At 37.6% G+C, this 18,737-nt stretch overlaps 1 protein-coding gene across 1 annotated transcript in view; it reads right to left on the bottom strand.

Moving 5' to 3' along the window:
• PLS1 (plastin 1) overlaps nt 1-18,737 on the bottom strand; it is a 127,921-nt gene that overhangs the window by 23,884 nt on the left and 85,300 nt on the right. Inside the window, exons 7-11 of the mRNA XM_040234168.1 lie at nt 10,596-10,761; nt 10,372-10,514; nt 8,606-8,701; nt 6,043-6,238; nt 814-892 (exon numbers count right to left, since the gene is read on the bottom strand). Coding sequence (XP_040090102.1) covers nt 814-892; nt 6,043-6,238; nt 8,606-8,701; nt 10,372-10,514; nt 10,596-10,761 — 680 coding nt within the window. The remainder of the gene's footprint in view (nt 1-813; nt 893-6,042; nt 6,239-8,605; nt 8,702-10,371; nt 10,515-10,595; nt 10,762-18,737) is intronic.

Raw genomic sequence — 18,737 nt, 5'->3', positions numbered from 1 at the left:
AAATAACTACACCATAAATCTCATCCAGTGAACATAGTCTTTTGTGGTATTAGTCTTCAATTCATATTTAAATAAAAGCAGTTATTGTTCATTAAGAAGTTTCCTTGATGTGTAAATTATTAATAGGTTTAATTAATTAGAAAAATATACAGTTAACTGGAGCTGAGTTCTTTTGCATTTTTAGGCATGCTCAGGTAGATCTTATAATGGAGAAGGATGGTTTCCTCTCATCTACACCTAGAAAGACACCTTATTTGCCCTACTGGGGAGCACAGGAAATGGCTCAGTAAAATATTTTCTTAATCCTACCAATGTTAATAATGTGTTGTCATTTTAAACAGAAAAGAATAAAACAAACCAAGTACTAAGGGAAACAAAGTTATTTCTACAAATTAGAAAAAAGTATTCAGAACAAATTATGGGATAATTGAAGTTTGGGGCAAAAATAAATAGAATGTGAATTATAATGATGAACACTAATAAAATAAGAGCAATTAATATTACTGTTCTTCTGTTAAACTTGAAATAATTTATTATTTTCCTGGTTAGCAATTATAAAAAAGCCAGATGAATTATCTTTACTAAATTATTTATATCATCAAAAATTATAACTAATAACATCATAATATTATCTTTTCAAATAATACTTTTCTATTAAAATCCAGTGTATTGCCAATCCTCAGGATTCTGAAACTCAATGTTGGCTAAAACTTTTGAGATTTTTACAAAATATTCTCATGTAAACACACCTACATTTTGAAACTAGAAAAGTTAGACTCTGGCCCAGAAAGCTAAAACACATAAAATATTTACCTGTACAAATGATTGATATATGGGTTGACTCCCAAGGAATTCATCCAGTTCCGAAATGTCCTCTCTTCCTTGCTCTCTCCTAAAGTAGACACAAGTTTACACTGATGATTCAGGACAAAAAAGGAATCAAGAATTGCATTTTAAACCATTTTGGCAGGAACAAACTGATCATACATATTTTGCCATGGTTCCTATGATACAACAATCTTTTTGTTTGTTGTTCAGTCACTAATCCATGTCTGACTCTTTGCAACCCCATGGACTGTAGCCCAGGAGCCTCCTGTGTCCATGGGATTTCCCAGGCAAGAATACTAGAGTGGGTTGCCATTTCTTTCTCCAGGACAATCTTTTTAAAGAAGAAAAAAAAAATCTCTTTCCGCCAAAGCTCCCTTCCCCCCATCTAGAAAGTCTTCATTTGCTTTCTAAATGTCTTCATGTAGAGTCCCTTACTTGACGTTTGTAAATTATTGAGCCATTAGTTTCTGTGTTCACAAAAGTAAAGGTAAACCTATGTGGTCCTATCTGTAGTTATGATTTCATGCAAAGGGGATGGGTGAAAAACTAATAAAACAACCTTTTAGGGTAACAGTAGCACTTTAAACAGAAATAGAAAAGCTCTACCTTTCCCAGTGTGTTATCTCTAAATCTGTACAGATTATGGCTTTACACATGAAAGTGTCTGAGCACACAAACCACAAACCTACATTTTCATCACACCAAACAGCAATGAAGAGTAGAGGGGATTACAGGTAATAAAAAAACAAGCATTGAGTATTTTATAGGCTTCCTGGGTTATTTTAGATCGTCCCTACAGAAAACACATAAGGGACATAGCCCCAATACAGAGTGCAAAAAGACATTTCATTGTAGTATAGTAAGTCACGAGACCTCAAAGATCACCTCAAGAAGTAACTCCTGCAGGCAGTATTATTTAACCTGTGATTACCTATGGTCCTTGAGCTTCCCCTTCACAGCAGCGCTTACCCCATCCATAAGGGGAATGTGGGCTCTGGTACAGACAGAGAGAGATGGGGGCTCTTTTGCCATATCTACCTTTTAGGCATCCTCAGCATTGCAGATTGTCCTAAGGGGCCATCTAGAAATATTACTGTTTGTTTTTCAGCTAAGTTAGGGGACAATGGAATGTCCTTGCCTACCTCTCATCACTAGACTCTTGAAAATGGAAACGTTTATACTTCTCATCACTTCTAAGACATGGACAAGTCCAGGTCACCATCTGAACTTCAGCTCGTGGGGGATCCCCAGGACAATTTACCACATTTGACCATCTGAGCACCAGGGGCCCATTCCTATCGCGTCATCCTTGCAGTCTTCTTCAGACTGAGTGTCACACATAGAGTAAACCTACACACCCAGAACAGAAATCCAAATCTTGTAAAATTTAAAAGATTCTGGTTTTTGTGTTGACTGCCCCTTGCATTTTCATGTGGTTTTCAATACCATTATCTAAAGCCTTTCCCATAATCTGCTTTAATTCTTCCCTATTCAATTATACAGCCATATAATTTCTTGCTGAAATTTTTTCTCCTCTGGTCTGCATAAAAGGTCTGCAAAAAGGATCCATCTGTTTTATCTGCCACAGTCATTTTATAATACATAACTGATATGAGAATCTTTTTTAAAAAGAACAAAGTTAAACTAACTACTCCTAGAACTCATGCTTGCCTTGTTTTGGGAGTTATTACAAGGTGCATATATGGAAGTGAGAGTTGGTCCATAAAGAAAGCTGAGTACTGAAGACTTGATGCTTTTGAACTGTGGTGTTAGAGGAGACTCCTGTGAGTCCCTTGGACTGTAAGGACTTCCTACCAGTCAATCCTAAAGGAATTCAGCCCTGAAAATTCACTGGAAGGACTGATGCTGATGCTGAAGCTCCAATAGTTTGGCCACCTGACACTCACTAGAAAAGACCCTGATGCTGGGAAAGATTGAAGGCAGGAGGAGAAGGGGACGACAGAGGATGTGATGGTTGGATGGCATCACCAACTTGAGTTTGAGCAAGCTTCGGGAGTTGGTGATGGACAGGGAAGCCTGGTGTGCTGCAGTTCATAGGGTCGCAAAGAGTCAGACACGACTGAGCGACTGAACTGAATTAGGTGCAAATTAAATATTTCAACTTTCCTTGAAGTGACATAAATGTAACCATACTATGATTAGCAGCTTGATGCATGTGATTTGAATTTATCTTTTAGTTATTTCTCTATTAATTCTGTTATTTTGTTACATGTATAAATTTTTTCTAGTAATTAGAGAATTTTTACATTATTTTCATCTAGGAAAATCCAAATTATGTTTTAAGGTTTCAAACACCAATAGTGTAATAACAGTTTAATTTTTACTAAAATAATATCCAGTTTCTGCTGGACCTGATGAGACAAGACACTAAACTTGCATTTTCATTGAGCTCTATAACATTTGTAGACCAGTGTTTTCTGTTTCTTCCTATTGCTCTGAACTGATTATATCATTATTTTAATTTTTGATACCTGGAAAGTAAAAGAGATTTTAAAAGTGAGCATTTATTTATCTACTACCATTTCAAGTTGTCTTGGTAAATAAATGCTCAAAGCCAGAAGCACTATGCATTTGTGCAGGAGTCATGGTAAAGCATTACAAAAACATATGTATTCCAGACTGGAAATGTTGTCTAGATTTCAGACAACTAAAGCAATCTTGGAAGTAAACTCATAAAGGCTGATATAAAAGAGAGAAAGAATTATAAGGCATTCTCTTCCTTTTTAGGACTAAACTGACATTGCAATTGATAAAAGTTTAGAGAAAATAACAAAAGTAGGCTACTAAGAGGAAAGGAAAGGAATATATATTGAACACTCACTACATGTGTTAAAGTGGTATATTGTTTTCCCCTTCCCGACCATTATAGAGCACACAAAATTTGTTCATTAATGAAAGGTCACTTTAACTTGATCTGGAATTCTTCAAAATAAGTCTTATTATTAAGTCTGGTTTTATATATGAGAAAACCAAGGCTCATAAAGGTACTCAGTTATTAAATTGGGGGTACCATGATTTAGACAAAGTCTAATTCCATGGTCTATGTATTTCTATCACCACAAATAAATTTTGAGATGGTCTCTGTATCAGTAGCCCCATATTTGGCTCAATTTAATATGAAGATTTATTATTTAATTGGGCCTTTAATTTTCTTTAGTTCCATACAGATAAAATTCTTTGCCAATGAGGACATACTAATACATGAATATGAAGGTGATAAGGTCAAGCTTCAAATTTCATAAGAATCTACAAAAACAAATGTACAGAGGAAAAAATTCCAGTGACAGTCGAAGTCAAATTCATTTTTGGCAGATGTATCAGGACATACATATGTTCTAAATAAAGATGACTGATAAATATTTCCCACAGTATTTTTTATATAAATAAATACTAATGGAAATATTTAGCAATCTTGTTCACACTGAAAAATCCCAAAAGCATGCTGAACACCAGCAAAAGAATTCAAACGTGACAAATAGGAGAGCAAGTAAGTTGGAAAAGATATTTAGCAAGAATTCAGTGACTATAAAAAGCAGGTCGTTTTTAATATGCCACTCTAAACAATGCCTTCTACTATTAGACAGAGAGGAATTTTGAAATTTTCCAGACTGATAAAAAAAACATAGGCATCTCCCTTTTTAGTTTTTTAAAAGTTCTAACCCCTCACCCTAAATTTCTCTGCTGAAAAATCAACATTTGTTAATCTACATGTCTATGCAGAGAACACAATCTTTATTTTACTGAATCTCAGAAAGAGTGAGGTAAAATCATAGTCCTACAACAATGTATTTGTTAAATCTGAAGCTTCCTTCATTAATCAAAAAGCTGTCATTATAAAGTGACCAGGACATCAGAACTCTGGTTGTGGTAGTCAAAGAGAAAAAGATGACAGGGCTAATTTCTCACTCTGTCTCACTGACAAAGAAGGGAGTAAGATGGGTGATGTGAGACAGTGAACACTGAAGTTCAAGTTCTCCCCACCAGGAAGAATCCTCACCTCAGGATCAGCTTCTCCAAACCAGGGCAACTATCAAGGCTATTGTAGGAGTAGTCCCTACCTCTGATAACTGCCATTACTGCTGCCACTATTTTAACTTTCAGTTCTAGTATGAAAGTGGGTCTTGGTATACATGTAAGTAGTTGTGAGGATGAGAGGAAAAGGAGAGAGGCTGAAACAGATGAGAAAGAATGAGACATTGAGCATGTTTTTGTCATTATGATGATTCATATATTGTAAGTGTCAATGACATTTAGTAAATGTAAGTAACATAGCTAAGTAATACAAAATGATATATGTTATCAATCCTTTCAGAGATTCTTGAGATAAAAGATAAGTGTATTTATTTACAGCAGAGGGATAAAGGCTTTCCATCAAATCATGACATCCAATTGTCAAAACTGATCCCTAATGTGTTTACAGCTCCACTATCCCATAATTAGAGAAGGCAAATTAGATAGAGTTTACGTAATCAAGTCTTGCCCTGCTGTTCTAATTAAGTTTCATTTGTTTCTTGCTTGTCATCCTTCATTCTTTAGGCATATTAAGACAGATTAAAAAAAACCAAAAACACAACATGAACAAGGCAAAAAATATCAACCCAGACAGAAAGAACAAATGGTACTGATAAAAAGCACATTCAGAATGAGTATATTTATAGAGCATAGAAAAGTACTAAATACAGTACCTACATTAGGAGGGGTCAAATCTGCATTTCATGAAGCAAAACAGGAAAGTATTATAAATTATGAGACAGAAAACAACAGCCCACACACAAGACAAGTAATGAATATTGTAAATTTTTTCAAGTGAACTAAAAACAGAAAAAAGAGAACAATACTGGAGTCAAACTGAAGCTTTCAAAGGAGGAAAAAGTTACAAATAATTATTTTCTCAATAGCTATATTTCATTGTACATATTGGTGGTGGAATTATGCAGTCATTTAAGAGAATATTTTAAATGTATGATGGTTTTCACTAAATGCTTATGGAGAAATGACAGACAAGTACGATTTACCTCAGCATTTGCTTTTAACCCAAATGAACAACAATTTTCTTCAACTTCTTAATGGAGGCACACGCCAGCGTACAGTCAGCTACGTCTCCCTCCACAATCCCCTACCTCCAACAGTGAAGTAGGACTATGTTATAAAAAGATACACACAGTGACTTGATTAAAGACAGAAAGCGCATACCTTCCAATAAATTCACATCGATGTCATTATTATCAGGCTTGCGGAGGCCTGGGTACGTGTTGAACAGATTAGCTACAAAAGCCAGGTTAAGTTTAGGATTGCCTGAAACCACATCTGCAGGAGTAACAAACTGTCTGCAGCCCAGTTTGTCTGCTTCCTGAAGCATGAATTCAGCACGCTTCAAGTCATTTTTCTCCTAAACAATGAAATAAAACAAAAATGGTCAAGATTAAACTTTTGATTAGCATAATTTCTTATTCATATATAGATTTCTAAGCAATTACTTTTCTGGAAATAAATCAACGGATGGCTCAAAAGGTCAGGATGCACAGCAATTCCAAATTAACTTCCCCATTTCTTTTAAACCAGTAAGAACAAGTCTCTGAGGTTTCTTGCTGGAATCAGAAGAATATTTCATCCTCAAGGCTAAAGTACTCAACAAAACTCTCAAATATCCTATCAGTAAGCTGCTATTGGCTGAATTATAGGTCACTTGTTCAGGGCCATATATTAGAGCGCCTTCTGGCCAAGAGACTTACTTACAAATGGTACTAATAAAAAGATATCTACTCTGATATTTCCAGTGTATTCTTTTCTCAATGAAAAACAAGCTGGGATACATATAAAAAAAATACTAAAATCAGAAGGAACAGCACTTTTCACAAACGCAAAACCTTGGAAACAAACCAAATGCTTATCAACAGGAGAGCAGATGAAAACTGAAACTGTGTTAATAGTCATACAAGAACATACAACAATAGGAGTGACTCTCAGTAATATAATACACTCAAAATAAGTACTAGAAATTTAAGTACAACATGATAAACTTCATATGAAGTTAAAAAATAAAATGAAAAATTTAAATCTGTAAGAAATACACTTAGTTGAAAGAAAACTGTATTAAAATAAAAGCAAAAGAACAATGAGCGTAAGAATAAAGATGATAATTATCACATTAAAGGCAGGCAGAGAGACGGGACAGGGAAGAACTACACAGCTTAATATAATCTGATGTCAAAGTCCTAGCATTCTTGTTGGATTGAGGGTCTGTATGAACTTGTTACAATTTCAATACAACAAACAACTACCAAAGAAAAATTAATTTAAACAAAAACATGCATGGACCCATGGTGAGAGTATATCATGACCAGACTAAGATTTATCTAATTCTGTGCACCAGAGTTGTAAATAAAATGTAACTGAAATCAGAGAAAGCAATAAATTCAATGCTATTAAACAACAATATAAGCACCTCGGGTAGACATGAACAAGGCATAATACGTGGACCTTATTTAGATTTTAATTCAAATAAATGATAAAAAGAAAATCTGACATTTATGAGGCAACTGGAAATGTCAACACTGATTAATCATTTTGATATTACAGACTACTGTTATTTTTTTAGGTATTATGGTTATATTTTCAAAGTGTCTTTATCTTTTAGGAATACATATTAAAATACTTATTGATGAAATGATAATATGTCTAGAATTTGCTTCAAAATAATATGGAAGATGAAGGAAACAGGTAGGTAAAAAATTGAGAAACAAGACTGACCATGCATTGATAGCTGTTGAACCTGAGGAATGAACGCATGGTAGTTCAGTATACTGTCTATTCACTTTTGAATAAGTTTGAAACTTTCTGTAAGTTTTTTTCAGTTCCTAATATTTGTACTCAAGTGAATTTGCAAATTGTACATAATTGTTTTTAGATTTTATAATAATGTGAAATATAATTAAAGATGACTCAAATTTCCTTTAAAACTAAACATGGATGTTACACTTTAAGCACTTAATAGATTTTTATACGAACTGTAATCTGATCAGATTTTAACATTTAGATGTAACCCTGTTATTTACAGCTTATGCTAAAAGAATGGACTTCCCTAGGAAATTTGTTAGATGAGCCAGGATTTACATCAGTCCTTTCTACATCATAAAGACTAGAATTGCCATCTTTTATTTTGTGTGTTACCAAACATAAATTGGAAGAAATGATAATTGATTGCTTATGAATCCCTTTCCTTGTACACTGTCACAGCTACAAAATCACCCTAGTGAGTTCCAGTGATGTTGAACCACGGACATATAGGTGGGCATAAAGTTGATTCTACACATACTCAATGTCAGGATCCTTTCTTCACTCATGACAGCCAGATGGCTTAGCATGGAAGTTTGGAGCCTAGGGCACAGAAAAAAGCTTCTGAAAAGCATAAAAGCCAAAGTTTAATGAAGGGCTGAGGACTCTACCAGGAAATGCCCCTGTAGAGAACTGAATTCTATGACTCTACTCACTACTCAAATTTATAGAGGTACGAAGTTGAACAGTGGTTACCAGGAGCTTGAGAGAGAGGGGGATGGGGAGTTATTGTTTAACGCCTATAGACTTTACTATGTGAGGAGGAAAAAATTCCAGAGAGGAAAGGTGGTGATGATGGCACGTAATGCAAATGTACTTAATGCTGTTGAGCTGTTCACTTAAAAATGGTTAAAATGCTAAGTTTTATGCTGTACATATTTTACAAAAATTTTTTAAATTTTTAATTAAAAATTATACTCACACTAAATCCTGTAAGATCAATGGCAATGGCAGGTCCATCATCCCGGTCACCTTTAGGTGCAATCTGATCCAACAGATGAAAATAGGCTCTTGAATCCTTTAAGGAAAGAAACACAACAGAATTTTAAAAGTGAATAAAATCACCATTGGGTTTAGGAAAAAAGTACTCATTGAAGAAATTGCCTTCATTTCAAAGAATGAGTTATTCAATAACTTAGCAACCTTTACTTGTTACTCCAGGATCCTGAATGCACTACGTTGTTTCACACTTTAGAGATTCTAGCAATCGTGTTTTGCACCTCAGAGATTCTAGCAACACTGTCTCCTACACTCTTTCATTGCCCTTCCTCACTTCTCATTTGTTTACACTTCTAAGCATCTGCATCTCCAGTGGGTGAGTGGTGATGGGGAGGGATGGGGTTTCAAGTTACTTTGGTTCAGAGACAAGCCTGAAGACCTCCGTCTGTCTACTGATTCCTTATGCCCTCAGATACTTTGGTTTCCTTTTTTTTTTTAATGAATTAATTACATTTTTGCTTGCACTGGGCCTTCATTGCTGTGCACAGGCTTCCTCTAGTTGCAGTGAGCAGCAGTTACTCTTTGTTGCAGTGCGCAGGCTCCTTATTGTGATGGCGTCTCTTGTTTCAGAGTACTGGCTCTAGCAGCACAGGCCTCAGTAGCTGCAGCACATGGGCTCGGGAGCTGTGGCTTATGTGCTCCAGAGTGTGGACTCAGTTGTTGTGGCCCATGGGCTTAGTTGCTCCACAGTATGTGGGATCTTCCTAGATCAGGGATCAAACTCATGTCCCCTGCACTGGCAGTCAGATTCTTATCCACTATACCACCAGGGGAGTCCCTTTGGTTTCCTCTTAACGGGTTATGGGCAAAGTGGAATTAAGAGTAAGAAACAGGTTATGCCTACCAGGGCCTTTAGTCTAGCAAACAGATATAATTCTCACTCTAACAGACTGATATCCTCATTATAACTTAGTCTATTAGTGTCACAGAAAATGGAAAAGAATGCTTTAATTTGCTAACGCTAGCATCTCTTCACAGAAGGCAATGGCACCCCACTCCAGTACTCTTGCCTGGAAAATCCCATGGATGGAGGAGCCTGGTAGGCTGCAGTCCATGGGGTCGCTAAGAGTCGGGCACAACTAAGCGACTTCACTTTCGCTTTTCACTTTCATGCATTGGAGAAGAAAATGGCAACCCACTCCAGTGTTCTTGCCTGGAGAATCCCAGGGACAGAGGAGCCTAGTGGGCTGCCGTCTATGGGGTCGCATGGAGTTGGACACGACTGAAGTGACTTGTCGCACGGAGTTGGACACGACTGAAGTGACTTAGCAGCAGCATCTCTTCCCTCTTACAACCAGTTGTATTTCTTTTTTCTAATTTACTTATTTTTTGGCCATACCACTTGGCTTACATGACCTATGTTCCCTAATCAGGGATTGAACCTGGGTCCTCAGCAGTGAAAGTGCTAAGTCCTAATCACTGGAGTGACAAGGAATTCCCCAGCTGTATTTCTTATTACAAGCCAACAAACCAGTTTTTTTTTTTTTTTTTAGCCCAAGATTCTGTGATTATAAGTGGGGGATCACTTCAGATGGAGAAATGCAAAATTTCATTTTCTATACTGTGTCCTTGAGAGTTAAACTTCAGTTCTAATTTACTTCTACATCCCACTTGACATTCAAAACAAATTTGACATGTGTTTTGACATTCTTTTTTTAATGTCACAAATCTGAGCATTAAAATATGAACCTTAATGTCGTGGCTGAAGTTGCTGATGGTAGGCCATCCTGCATTGGTCAGATGGTAGTTCACCCATTGCAGCAGTAATTCCTCTGGAGATAGCCTCATTAGCTCTTCTAGATCCTCACCTTCCTTTAGCAATGCAATCAGAGCTGAGAGGAAAACAATGAAGTATAAATTTTTCCCACAGTAAATATATGTCAATGAGAAGCAAATATCTTTGATGACCTTACCTTCATTCCTAGAAATCTCAATATCAGCAAAAAGACCAACTTTGATGATCTGCCAGAGAAGTCCCAAGACCAAGTGAGGTTTTCCTTCTGTGAGATCCTGTGCCCCAATGTTGACTACAGTACAACCAATGGCTGAGGCAGAATTCAGGGCTAGGTTTAAATTTTCCTAAATTGCCACAAAGAAAAATATTTGTGAGAAAGTACTTTCTAAACTCTTGTCAACAAGTTGTGGAGGTAAACAATTGGTGCTAAAACTTAAGATTTTTAAACATAATTAGTACTTATATCACCTCTATATGCCAATGACTTTCAGAAACCTATCTCCAGGCCACATTTCTGCCCAGCCTCCAGTGTAAGCTCTACACCAATATACACACTTGGCTATGTCCACCTGGATGTTTCACAAGTACCTCCAAGTCAATGTGTCCACAACGGAAGCAATTTTCTGGCCATACTTCCCTAGTCTCCCTCTAATCCTCTGTTAAAACTAGGTTTTCCTTTATTTTCTCTTGTGGTCCATAGGCCCAACCTTCATTCTTGCCTTCTTTCTTCCTAAGAAGGCAGACTGAGCAGAATCCTTGCTCTTCTTGCCTCCTATAGCCTATGAGCAATTGCTGTGTAATTTCACCTTCTAAAAACCCCTGGAACTGTCTTTCTTCAAGTTTATTAATTCCTTCCTAACACTCATGTTCAGACTTACTTTCTACAATCCACCTATACTTAGGTACTTTAAGTACCCTGTGATCTTGGGAAAATAAGAACCTGACCAGGTTCCCTGACTTTAAAACCTGTCAAATGTTCTCTATGTCCCACTGTGTCCTGTCACTCACTCTGTTCCAGCTCTAAAAGGCCTTTGAACTTGTCTTCCCCTCTGCCTGGAACACAGTTTCTTCAAATATCCACAGTTCCTTTAAGACTGCTGAAATGCAACAAATGGCTTTCTCTGATTATTGTACATGAAATAACAAGCATCATCACATCACCACACTCTTTGCTGGCACTCATTATTCTTTATTTTACTCTTTATCATTCCCTGACATATTATACAGTTACGTATTTATTATTAGCTAATAATATATTTTATAACACATTGATATAATGTTTATTATTACATATATTTACATATTATTATTACATATCTATTATTATTATTAAGAGTATGAGCTCTGGTTATGTTAACAGAGGAAGAACACCTACAACCCAACAACAAAAAACCAAACAACCTGATTAAAATATGAACAAAGGACATGAATTTCTGTGAAGAAGACATCAAATGGATAGTAAGCACCTGAAAAGATGATCAACAGGAGAAATCACTAGGGAAATGTCAATCAAACCCACAATGAGATACCATTTTATATCCATCAGGATGTCTGTTATTAAAAAACAAACAAAATAACAAGTGCTAGAGAGGATGTGAATAAATTCGAGCCCTGGTGCATTCCTAGTGAGAATATAAAATGGTGGAATTTCTATGGAAAACTGTATGGCTATTCTTCAAAAAATTAAACACAGAATTACCATGTCATCTTGGGACTTCCCTAGTGGCTCAGATGGTAAAGAATCTGCCTGCAATACACGAAATCTGAGTTTAATCCTGCGGTCAGGAAGATACCATGGAGATGGGAATGGCAAACCACGCCAGTATTCTTGCCTGGAGAATTCCATGGACAGAGAAGTCTGGCAGGCTACAGTCCTTGGGGTCACAAAGAGTCAGAAAAGCATGGTGGCACCATGTAATTAGGCAAATCCACTTCTAGGTATATACTCAAAAAACTGTGAGCTAGGACTTAAACTATTTGTATACCCACGGTTCATAGCAGCATTATTCACAAAAGTCAAAAGGTAGAAACAATCCAAGTGTCCATCATCTTAAACAGACAAGTAAAATGTAGTGTAGACATACAACAGAATGTTATTCAGCTTTAGAAATGAAGAGACTACTGACTTCTGCTATGAAATGGGTGAACCTTGAAGGCATTACAGTGAAAGTTGCTCAGTCATTTCTGACTCTTTGTGATCCTATGGACTATAGCCCACCAGGCTCCTCTGCCCATGGAATTCTCCAGGCAAGAACACTGGAGTGGGTTACTATTTCCTTCTCCATTGAAGACATTATGCTAAGTGAAATAAGCTGGTCACACACACAAAAATAACTATCATCTGATTCCAATATGAGGTACCTGGAGTAGCCAAATTCATGGAGACAGAAAGTGAAATGGTGATAGCCAGGGGATGGGGGAGTGGAAAATGGGGAATTATTACATATGGGCATAGAGTTATACTTTAGGAAGATGAGAAGGGCTCTGGAGAAGAATGCTATTGATGAATGCATAGCAATGTGAATGAATTTAATGCCACAGATCTATACACTCAAAAATGACTAAAATGGTAAATTTTATGTGTAATTTACAACAATGAAAAAAAGGGAAAAGAAACACCTTGAAGGTGCTCTCTATTGCCAAATCTGGAACAATTTAAGTACCAAAATAATCAAGAACACTAATGAATTAAGCTACTGGAAAAAATAGGAATTCCTAAGTCCATATCAATGATAGAAAAGGAGAAAGAAGGAGAGAGAAAAAAGAGGTCTCTGGGTTACAGAAGAATGCCAAATAATAAATGACTAGTGCATGTGAAGTGCTGGAGTTGAAGTAACAATTTCACAACCATCATGGTAAAGGCTAGGTTAGAGGGACTTTCCTGGTGGTCTAGAGATTAAGACTCATGCTTCCAATATAGGGAGGCAGGGGTGATCTCTCGTTGGGGAGCTAAGATCCACCCAGTGTGACAGAAGGGAATAAAATGGCGGGGGTAGGGGCAAGTAATTCAAAGGTTTCTTTATCCAAATATGCCATTAATTTTAATCTGAAAGCTTAATTGAAAACAATGTTTAATTAATATTAATTTTTCCTTTAGTTGTCATCTATCCAGCTTCCCTGGTAGATCAGACGGTAAAGCATCTGCCTGCAATGCAGGAGACCTGGGTTTGATCCTCGGGTTGGGAAGGAAATGGCAACCCACTCCAGTACTCTTGCCTGGAAAATTCCATGGATGGAGGAGCCTGGTAGGCTCCAGTCCATGGGATTGCAGAGTCAGACACGACTGAGCAACTTCACTGATCAATGCTGCACCAGTGACCAGAAACACAAATGTACAGAAAAAGAACCACCAAACAACAACAACAAAATAGTTTGGGACAATACATGGCAGCAAATTGGAAAAGACAATGAACTAGAAAAATTCAGAGTTACCTTGGCTTTAGTTACTTTTTTTATTCCCTTTGCAAATTTCTTCCCTAGAAATAACACATGCATAGTATGTAGCGATGACTTTTTTCCCAATCACTTTTTCACCCTTTGGAAAGAAACCATTTGCTACTAGGCACTGTTTCTGTGGCCCTTTAATGGCAACAAATAGTCAATACAGTCAGACTTTAAATTCACCGAAGTTAAGAAGCAATAACTTTAAGAGCTAGGGGATTTATTGTTAGTTGTGTTTGATTTTCTTTTGGGAGAAAATAGAGATTGTCTTTTCCTCTTATATTTCTATAGTCCGTGTTAGGGTGGGGCCCCTGCTTCCGTGTTTGTTTAAATTTTTATGTTTATTAGCCAGAAGCTACACAAAGGCTTATAAAGCAGAGTAATTATTTCAATGGCTTCCTCTTGCAGTATACTGAAGCAATTTATCTTGCTCGGCTCCAAGTAAATGGCTGTGTCTCTTGGGGTTCAGTCAAGGGTAATTAAAGTAAGCATTTGCAATTAAATTATTTTGTAGTGGAATTAAGCAATGTTCATTTGAAATTCAGTTCTCCCAAAAGGAGGCGGAACCAGAGGATTCAATATATTTACAACCTAAATAAACATGATAAATATGACAATATTATTGGTAAATTTGAAATATTTTCTATTCAGAAGGTTACTTTCATATGGTTAATGATCTTAAATCAAATCAATTTAACTTTCAAGAGAGAGCCTCTATCAATTCATGCTGCTGCTGCTGCTAAGCCACTTCAGTCGTGTCCGACTCTGTGCGACCCCATAGACAACAGCCCACCAGGCTCCCCCATCCCTGGGATTCTCCAGGCAAGAACACTGGAGCAGGTTGCCATTTCCTTCTCCAATGCAAGAAAGTGAAAAGTGAAAGTGAAGTTGCTCAGTCGTGTCCGACCCTCAGCAACCCCATGGACTGCAGCCTACCAGGCTCCTCTGTCCATGGGATTTTCCAGGCAAGAGTACTGGAGTGGGGTGCCATTGCCTTCTCCACCAATTCACGCTAGACCAGTAATATTCTTCTGTATTCTTTTCCAAGAACATAAAGTATGTTTGCTCCAGTTGTGATTCCCCTGAAAGTTGGGGAAGGAACCATACTGAAAATGATTCCAGGAATAGTGTTAATCTTACAGTGACACCTTACATTGACATCATGGTACTGTAGCCAAAAGATATGTAACTTCCCTAAACTGACTGTAACAACTAGTGAGAACCAAAATCTTCCATTGCTTCTCTCAGCCTGGACAGCGATAAGAAAGCCACATCTTAACATGATTTTGCACTTATTTGTCTATCTTACTGGCATGATTTTACTCTTCTAGGAGAGGCAGCAGAGTATTTGTTTATTGCAGGCACTACTTGGAAGATCTTCAGTGGAAAACATCAATAGACAGTAAATGGCAACCCACTCCAGTGTTCTTGCCTGGAGAATCCCAGGGACGGGGGAGCCTGGTGGGCTGCCGCCTGTGGGGTCGCACAGAGTTGGACACAACTGAAGCGACTTAGCAGCAGCAGCAGCAGCACTCTAAAGACTCTTTGACTCCCTCACCTCCAAATCTGTCCCTTGCAATCTCCACCAGTCCTGACTGCTGTGTCGTGATCCTTACCTAGTCGTCCATCCCCTCTCTTCCCCTTGCCCACAGTGAAAGACCCAGCTTCAACCACAATTCCAAATCTCCAGTTCCAACCTCAGCCTAAAGACACTGCCACGGGTTTGCAGGTGGTGTTTTCTCTTACTGCTGTAAGCAGTGAAACTCATATCTACAGGTTATGTTGGTGACATGTGGAGAACCAGCTTTTGATGTTAATTTTACTCAGAGATGTTGGTTTTACAAGTATTGCAAATTACATATAAGTAATTGGCCAAAAAATGGATTGAAAATAAGGAGTGACAATGTGCTTCCTCAAATAAATGGTAGTTTCTAATTGGTAAACACAATACCAACAAAGGTCCATATAGTCAAAGCTATGGTTTTTCCAGTAGTCACGTATGGATGTGAGAGTTGGACCATAAAGAAAGCTGAGTGCCGAAGAATTGATGCTTTTGAAGTGTGATGTTGGAGAAGACTCTTGAGAGTCCCTTGGACTGCAAGGAGATCCAACCACTCAATCCTAAAGGAAATCAGTCCTGAATCTTCATTGGAAGGACTGATGCTGAAGCTGAAACTCCAGTACTTTGGCTACCTGATGCGAAGAACTGACTCACTGGAAAAAGACCCTGATGTTGGGAAAGATTGAAGGCAGGAGGAGAAGGGGACAACAGAGGATGAGATGGTTGAATGGCATCACCAACTTGATGCACATAAGTTTGAGTAAGCTCCAGAAGTTGGTAATGGACAGGGAAGCCTGGTGTGCTGCAGTCCACGGGGTGGCAGAGTTGGACACGACTGAGCGACTTCACTTTCACCTTTCATGCACTGGAGAAGAAAATGGCAACCCACTTCAGTGTTCTTGACTGGAGAATCCCAGGAACGGGGGAGCCTGATGGGCTGCCATCTATGGGGCTGCACAGAGTCAGACCCGACTGAAGTGACTTAGCAGCAGCAGAGCAGCTGAACTGACTGACTGAACTGAACAATATTGCCCTACTGGTGGTGAGGGACTAGAATGACTGCTATTGTCTAGAGTCAATTCCGAAGAATAAGAAGTAACAGGAGAACCCCACACAGAGGTTGTCCTCCAAGTTCTGTCATGGACAACTGCCCGTCATGCTCAGCCTTTCTTCCTGAAGACCTGTGTTGGTGGGGATAGACAAGGACACTGGGGAAACTCCAACAACTGAGACATTAGAGAAGTGCTTGTTCCTCCTTGTGTTTCAGTGTCTTAACCTGTAAAATAGGGTATCTTACCATACAGAAATATTAACAAAAGACTCAAGCCAACATGGCAGTTTTAACAGTCTCAAATAGGGACTGCAACTTTTCTCTCTCTTCATTCATTCCACCTTGCAAATTTTCATTTCCAATAAGGCTTCAATTCCAGATAAGTCCACTTTTGTTAATCATTTTTTTAGAGGGCTCTGTTATACATTTCTTGGGTCAGTAAGGACAAAGGCATTATTTGTTATTCAGATTTCATTCTTATTTTACATACCATCATTTTTACTCCATTTGCAACATACAAATGAGATTTATGTTTTCCCTACTTAAACTATAATTGAAATGAAGACTAATACATGTGTTTGCACACGAACCCAGGTCTCCTGAATGGCAGGCAGACGTTTTACCCTCTGAGCAGCCCATACATATGTAAGGGTAAAGTATAAACTTTGTATATATGTGAGTATATCAATTACAATGGATTTTTTGCATTTATAAGGAACAGATTCAATCTCCTGTACCTACTCTTGCATTAGTTTCCTGACTTTTAGGTCCTTAAATCATTGACATCTATTTTTCAGACTTTTACGTATTTTTTCCAATAATGATAAACAATCCAAAGAATGCAGGTCTGTAACACATTGGGTAGGAAGAGAGAGAAGACTCCAAGATCATAAATGAATCCTGCTATTAGCTACTTGATCTGTCCCTTTCCCTTGCTTTCACAGTCACTGTATGTCATTTTCATCCTTTTACATTTCTCTTCTTTCATACATCTTGATACTTCATAAACCTATCATCGCGAGGTGAAAAAACTATACTATCACAATCTTTTACAAATGTATTAGGCTTCTACAAGATAAAGTTTCATGGGAAACTGGTAGCTTTCTGGCAGATCTATTCCCAGAGCTCTAAAATTACTGAGTAAACAAAACTGATTTAATAATCACAATAACACTTTGCCTCCTCCCAGAGGACTGTCTTTTCTCATTCTACATTAGTACTCTTTTTCAAGCATCCTAGAGACCTAGACTATTAACCCTACTCATATTGGTGGAAGAATGTTACCTTTAAAAATATAAATATAAAACAGCCCCTCAGACGCATCCTATAGTTATTGCAAAATAGTTGTAGAACATTTTTTCTTTATTTTTTCCAAATGCATGACATGTAAGTGTTAGAAGCAATATTTAAAATTTTAATAAATTAATTAAAAATTAATGTATACAGTAGTAAGAGATGTTGCATTTCAGATTCAGGAACATAAAAAATTTTGTGACATGTATCCTAAAAAGATAAATATGAGTATTTTCAACAATGATAGGTATTAGATGATAGGTATTTCTTTCACATCTAACACAAGATGGGAAAGAAAATAAACTTCTGGCCATTACAATCTGAAAGGAGCTTCTTCAAGAATAGCAGTTTCTGCTAGGAACATGCAACATTACTGGAAAGTGAGGGTCAAGCAAGCCATGTTAGTCAACAGCCAATTATATACTTCTTCAGGATCACAGGAAATGGGAGGAACCCTTAGCCTGAGACTAACCAAGTACCACTGCTCTAAAGGGTGAGGCTTCCTCATAGAAGAGACTTAAAACCCTCAGCAAAATCAGGAATTATACCCTGCCAGCAGGAATGGAGGAGACCGCTTAGCAGTAGCTCACTTTTAATAGCCACAGCTGTGATTTGCACATTAACTGATGATTTAAAGGATGGATACAGGGACTTCCCTGGCACTCCAGAGGTTAAGACTCTGCACTTCCACTCAGGGGAAATGGGTTCTAATCCCTGGTCTGGGAACTGAGATCCCACACATGCAGGAAAAAAAAAAAAAATTAAATACATATAAACAAAATTCCTTAAAGGATGGGCTCTGGAGCTAGACTACTGGGATCACGGCTCGTCCAATGTGTAACCTCCCAGTGCCTCGGTTTCCTCATCTGTAAAATCAGAGTATCTACTTTATTTTAAGGCTGCTGGGAGAAGTCACAGGGTAATTCATGTGGTGTGTTTAGGACAGTGTCTGATACCTAAAATGTACTTAATAT

The sequence above is a fragment of the Oryx dammah genome, unplaced genomic scaffold, assembly GCF_014754425.2.
Source record: "Oryx dammah isolate SB20612 unplaced genomic scaffold, SCBI_Odam_1.1 HiC_scaffold_2, whole genome shotgun sequence".
Classification (NCBI taxonomy): Eukaryota; Metazoa; Chordata; class Mammalia; order Artiodactyla; family Bovidae; genus Oryx; species Oryx dammah.
This window is presented reverse-complemented; position numbering and strand designations above follow the sequence as displayed.